General features: G+C 33.9%; 1 protein-coding gene across 1 annotated transcript; it reads right to left on the bottom strand.

The window, feature by feature from the left end:
• Window positions 1-5769: 5769 nt before the first annotated feature.
• Window positions 5770-6398, bottom strand: LOC145056697 (ubiquitin-ribosomal protein eS31 fusion protein). The gene has a single exon (XM_079004407.1). It carries the CDS (start codon window positions 6360-6362, stop codon window positions 5892-5894), a length of 471 nt encoding a protein of 156 aa, XP_078860533.1. The 5' UTR covers window positions 6363-6398; the 3' UTR covers window positions 5770-5891.
• Between the last annotated feature and the right edge of the window lie 443 nt (window positions 6399-6841).

Genomic DNA, 6841 nt, shown 5'->3' with positions numbered 1-6841 from the left:
GGTTCTAGAGATAAATGAGTTTCTAATGTAAGTGATATACTAGAGGTAGAGACTTCCAAACAGTGGGTAGTGTGTTTCTATGGTAAGTGTAGAATAGAGGTAGAGACTCTTAACTGACTCGACTAGAGAATTTCCTGTATGTCCATACTCATACACATAGTATATAACTAATGAACCAAACGACCTTCGGACGGCTACCCGATCCCACCAGACCACATCTCAACGAAGAAAAGGAAATAGGGCAGACGAGCCTTCCTAAGTCTTTCAATCATTACTTATATATATACCTATATAAGTACAGACATACATCTAACTAAGACTGAGTGCGTTTCAGGTAGAAGTGATCCTTGTGAAGTAGAAGTGTCTATCAAGTAAAGTAGAAGCGGTCGCAAGTGAAGTAGAAGTGTCGAACAAGTATAAGCGTATCATGAAGTAGAGGCGACAATAAGTGAAGCAAAAGCGTATCAAGTATAAATGAAGTAGAGTTGTTATCAAGTATAAGTGAAGAAGAATCGCATCGCTAAGTAAGAGCGTGAATAAGTATAAGCGTCATCAGGTATAAGCGAAAGCATTACAGAGTAGGAGTATAAAATAAGTATAAGCGAATCAGCAATAACTTCAAATAAAAATATACGTAAAAAAAAAAGAGTCTTAATGATAAGCTTTTACGAACAGAAAATTTCACACTTTGTATTCTTTTGTAAAATATGTTTGAAAATCTTGGAAAATCTTTCACAACCCAGTTTAGAATGAATTTAGTTTAAAAGGGTATAAGTAAGAGTTTTAAAACAATTGAAGAAGCGTTAAAGCGTCCTACTCGGTAAAAACAGTGTATAGTGGCAAAATCTTGTGCATGCGGGTTATCAATCACATGTGATTGATATGATAACTGGCATGTTTAACTTGTAATCCCCCCCTATAAAACATTTAAAAACATTTAAAAGGTTCATTCAGGGGTATGAACTCACCTGGTGTAAGTAGGTCCGACGAAAGTGTCGTTTGGGCGTTCGGGGTCACGCAAGGACTTGAACACACACAAGGACCTATTTTTAACATATGATAACATATGTTCGCATACAATTAGCATATAATATACTAATTAAACAATTATACACACTCAAAGGAGTGGAAAACACTTTTGGTTGAGTGTTTGGGGTCCCGGGTAGTGTTTAAGGGTGCTAAGGGTCTCTTATCAGTTGTGGAACTTTGCTAAACTCAAATATCAAGTGTGTAAATGGGTTTAAAGCATCAACATGGACCAAACAAGGAGTTTACGGCCCAACCTAAGGGAGTTTACGGCCGTAAACTCCCAAGGTCATATTCTTGGGTGTTTGATGCTTCTAGCTTGTTCATAGAATTATTCCAAGCACTTTTCCTCAAAGGCATGAGTGGGTTTGAGGCCTCTAAGGGTATGTTATAGGAGTTTATGGCCTAGGAACTCTCCCAAGGGAGTTTACGGCCGTAAACTCTCACCCTTAGTGATTTGTGAAGTTTAAGGTCCTTATTGCCTTTCTAGAATTTTCTTATGAAGTTTGATGCTATTTTGGGTGATTAAAACCAACATTTGAGGGGGTTTTGGGGAGTTTACGGCCTAGAGAATTGCTTGGTCCGTAAACTCCAAGAAATCCCTCATTTCCTTGAGTTTAAGTCCTTAAATCCCCTCCTAGTATTTTATGGTAAGTGTATAAGGCCTTTTGGGGGACAAAACAATTATTTTGGGCATGTTTAAGGGTGTTTACGGCCTTGACCCTTGTCTGGGCCATAAACTCCTTTCATTAAATCATTTTAGAGTGTTTCAATGGTTTAAACTCAAGAGGATAAGTCCCTAAATTATGTAATAAGCCCTAGGATGAGTTTGGGAGTGTTTTGGGGCACTTTTGACATGATTTTGAGGAGTTTACGACCTAAGCTTGTGCTTGGGCCGTAAACTCTTCTTTGAGTCCTAAATCCATGCATTTTAGTGTTTAAACACCCCTAGGCTTGTGCTTGGGCCGTAAACTCTTCTTTGAGTCCTAAATCCATGCATTTTAGTGTTTAAACACCCCTAGGCTATATCCCCTAATTATTTCCAAGCTTATGGACAAATCTAAAGGCATGTTTGGCACCAATTTAGGGGTTTACGGCCCTAGAATGTTCCTGGGCCGTAAACTCCTTATACCATGCCTTCTTGGATGATTTTTGGGCTATAAACATAAATCAATACGTTTAGAATAGGCTAGGGTAAGCGGACTTACAATTTGGAAGCGTTTGGTTGCGGATTCGGGGCGAAAACGGGTCTAGAGAGAGAGTGTAAAAAGTCTCCAATGGACTCCACTCACCCTTATATGGGTTTCACAGTCAGGGCTCAGTGGAATTTTACCCGATACTGCCGTTAAACGGGGCTTTTGGTCGCACCCGATTTAGTGGTCGTAATAATAAAACTTGACATTTTCCCCAAATAAATGGAAATGTGTGTCCTGTGTTTTTATTTCCTTTTATCACGACTTAACGGCATGTTAAAGGTAATCAAATGGAAAATGCTTATTAAATTGATGCCCTCTAACTAACGGAACTTTTATACAGTGGAATATGAAATGTAACGGGACAACTTGGGTTGTCATAATTATGGTCGAATCCATGAAATGGATATGAAGTTGCTTGTAAGCCATCTTTATACACACAACATGCTTCTTACATGGCCTTACCTTTGATTCTTTGAAGGTATAGTCCTTAGATGTGATGTGTGTGTATAAATAAGATGCAAGGATTGTTATTTGATGCTTTCTTCTTCCTTTCTTTTCTCTTGGCCTAAAGTCACTCATTCCCACTCCTCTTTCTCTCTTTTGAAGACTAGTGAAATAAGTTATTGTTTTAAGTGCTTCTCGTTTAAGATTGAAATGATTTTAGTTATTAAAGGATTAAGAAATACTAAATACAAGTAAGAACTAGCATTCTTTATGGCTCATACTTGTTGGTGGATACATTATAGATAATTTCTACTTTGAGCTCTTTTCTATCTACTTCAACTCCCCAATTCTCAAGTGGGATCAAAGGCTTCAAAGGTTGTCATCCTAAACATCATGTGGTTGTTTTATAATCTTTCTAACTCATGTAATTGGATCCATGTTGGTTTGGTTTTAAATGGTCTTAAAGTAATAATTATTTTAAAATTGTTTTTGTTGTCGTTATAAGAAGAAGTTTTATTTTTTTTCTATAAAAACCCATCAAGTGTTTCCTTTGAAAAAATACACAGGTTGTGTACTAAGCTATGAAAAATCATATAACTATTCTAATTTGACATTGATGTATTGGAGGATCACTTAGATGGTTCCATCAGTCATATAAGGTCATGTTATGAAGATTTAAGGGTTTAAAAGAGTTAACTAAGTGTAATATCCTAATTAGCATATCAAAAATAAGTAGTGTTATTTATTTGTCTTGTTATGATCATGTAGGTGTTGAATATCCATTCTATAGTTAAGGTGAGTATATGACCCATATGTTCTCTATTATGACATTATACTTTGATATGTTTATTAATTGTTGTAAGATTATATGTATATAATTGTTTACAATACTATATTTATTTGATGGTACATTTTATTGATATTTTCTATATTTTAATTTTTGAAAAAATGATCATGTGCATCCATGCTGGAATTAGACTTGTGAGGTCTGGACACTTGATGACAACTTTGGATATCCACCAATTATGAAATAATGAAATGGTGTTGTGGGTGACATTCTCAAATGCCTCCACGTGGGGAAGAGCCTTGCAAACCCTTTCTATGGTTTCATGTAAGATGGATCACATGCTACATAAGTGATGATAATGTTGGGTTTATATTAAAAAATAGTATAATTATAGTGTCAAAACTACGACATTAGCAACGGAATTATTTGAAAATAAATATGAACAAAACCTTTTTATACCCACCAAGGATCCTTTTTAAAGCAGTGATATGCTTCAAGCCAAAAAAACGTTTAATGATTCCAAAGATTCAAAAATTGGTATCTACTTTTTAGTGCAATGACAACACATGTTCTTTCACGCAAGTTACCATCGTCTAAAAAGTAGAGATTCATAATTCATTCTTAAATATTTAAACAAAATATTCGATACTATGCAATATGTTGGAAAACTTTTATAACATATACAAATTCATTTCAAGAAATATGACATTTTACTAATGATTAATAATCCACTTTGTCAACATCCTATCTATCCAACAAACAATACAGGTTGTATATCGATTCCATTCTTAGTTCCTTCAATTTCATTTTCGATTTAAATTTTGAATTGGTTCAGTCTGTTTCAAAACCGACCTCATCTCTATACAAAGATAATTAAACATAAAAACCTAACAAACCGAAACCATATATGAATTGAATTTGTAAATCAGTTCAGTTTTCGATTCTTTGAATTTCAATTTTTCGATTTTGCTTTTTTAGGTTGGGTGATGGACCTCTTCAACGTCATGCAAGGCTCTAGGCTCTAAAACTCCTCAAGGTCAAGGCTCTGATCATGTCAATCTCATAGTGATTCTTAAATAAATGCATTGTTCATCTATGTAATTCAAAACAAGCACACACACATCATCCACGTTGGTGCTGTTTCGTTTTTAAAAACAAAAACTTATAAAGTTTGCAGAGCACCTTTGCAACTCTTAACAACATAGCAGAAGAGATGGACCAAACCGTTCAGCATGTAATAAAAAGCTTGTTTGTTTTTAACATTTACATGTTGTATTAAACTGAACTTTATATAAACTAACTTTACAAACTAAAAATAATTCAACATCAAAATCTTAAAAAAAACTACAAGGAATATAAAAAACAAAAATATATATATATATATATATATATATATATATATATATATATATAAAGTTTCTAAACAAATTTTAAAAAATATATTAAAAAAAAACTATCAGACTTTTTCTACAAAAGAAAATAAATAAATAATTTAAAGAATATAAAGAAGGAAAGTAATAAAAAAATATAAAAATATATTATAAACAATATCTACAAAATTTATAAAGGAATCACACATGTTATGTTAAGAAAGATGCAACCAAAACTAAAATTAATATTAAAAGAAACAGTAAAAAAAAATTAAAAATCGAAGTTTTTTTATAAAAATAACGTTATAAAAAATTATGGAAGCTTTAAAAAGAAATTGTATAAAATCCATAAATCAAAGTTTTAAAAAAAATCAAAGTTTAAACAAAAAATACAAGTTATACCAAACTTCTAAAAAGAAGTTACTTAAAAAATGAAAGCTAAAAAGGTTTAAAAAGTCAAGTCAAGTCAAGTCAAGAGTTGTGCCGAATATCTCCTCATCTTTCTACCATCTTCGATGGAGTGAATTAATTTTGAAAGAGTGAGGTTTGGTATTTCACGACCGTTTGGAAGTGATAATAAAGACATTTCGGAAACATGTACTTATGTGGCAATGTGTTGATAATACCTATTGGAATGAGATGATATTTAACTCATCTCACCAAACTAACGAACATTATGAGTGAGGTATTGGTAACAGTGCAGTTTATAGTGCAATTTGAAATTAAGGATTTACTCCTATAACCCAAAAGAATTAGACTAATATACATACTTCAACTATGAGGAACATGTTGAATGGCCTTAAGTAAACTTTCCACTTTTCACAACTCACAATAAATCTCAAATAAAAACGGGCCTGCTGCAATAATCATGAACAATTGACTCATATAAAGGTATGTCATGATATACCATAACGAAGATAATAGCATCATCTATGAAAACAAATCATCACCCAAAATTCATACTGATATGATAAAATCAAAAAAAGTCTGAACGCAGATTTAAAAACATCTAAAAAAACTCAAATAATAATCTGTCTCATGATAAATTTTAAGCAAAAACCTGATAAATTAATCTCCACCAGCCTTCTGATAGACATAAGTAAGCCCACACTTTCCACAATAGTGTCGATCAAAGTGATTAGCCATGAAAGTTCCGGCGCCACACTCAGCGTTAGGGCACTCCTTCCTCAGCCTCTGAACCTTTCCCGAATCATCGACCTTGTAAAACTGCAACACGCTAAGCTTCACCTTCTTATGCTTGTGCTTGATTTTCTTTGGCTTGGTGTAGGTCTTCTTCTTACGCTTCTTAGCGCCACCGCGGAGGCGGAGGACAAGGTGGAGAGTGGATTCCTTCTGGATGTTGTAGTCGGCTAGGGTTCTGCCGTCCTCCAGCTGTTTTCCGGCGAAGATGAGACGTTGCTGATCCGGTGGGATGCCTTCCTTGTCTTGGATTTTCGCTTTGACATTGTCGATGGTGTCGGAGGATTCTACCTCTAGGGTGATGGTTTTCCCGGTTAGGGTTTTTACGAAAATCTGCATCGTGACGGCTAGGGCTTCTGCAAATGCGATGGAAGTCGCTTGTTATATATTTATATAGCATGAATGAGCTTCATGCAAGGCCCATTTCTAAATTTTTTGAAGCCCACTTTTTACTTGTATCGAACATGAAAAGGCTGCAATTGGAATCCGATCCAAATATGCATATAAGGGAGAAAAACATAAATATTCGAGTGATAGGAAAGTGAAAATTAACAAATAATAAGATGTAAATGGGAGAGATAACATAATTCCTAGAAAAAAATAGTTTATAATAATATATCATATAAGGTAGTAGTGTCTCATATGTGCTCATTATATTTTTCTTATTTTAACCATTTTTTGTTTGTTTGTTCAAGTAAAAACCAAACCATAGACCAAAACAACCAAAACTCAACAAATAACGAATGGTAAGACTTTTTATTTCATAAAAGTCGAGTACTTGTAGTGTGGTTTTGTTTTGGGCTATAACTTGTATGATA

Source organism: Lactuca serriola, chromosome 6 (genome assembly GCF_051521515.1).
Source record: "Lactuca serriola cultivar US96UC23 chromosome 6, Lser_US96UC23_V15, whole genome shotgun sequence".
NCBI classification, from domain to species: Eukaryota; Viridiplantae; Streptophyta; class Magnoliopsida; order Asterales; family Asteraceae; genus Lactuca; species Lactuca serriola.
This window is presented reverse-complemented; position numbering and strand designations above follow the sequence as displayed.

Bases quoted from the DNA above. Each gene is read 5' to 3' on its own strand.
- LOC145056697 (XM_079004407.1), bottom strand. From the start codon at position 6,362: ATGCAGATTTTCGTAAAAACCCTAACCGGGAAAACCATCACCCTAGAG.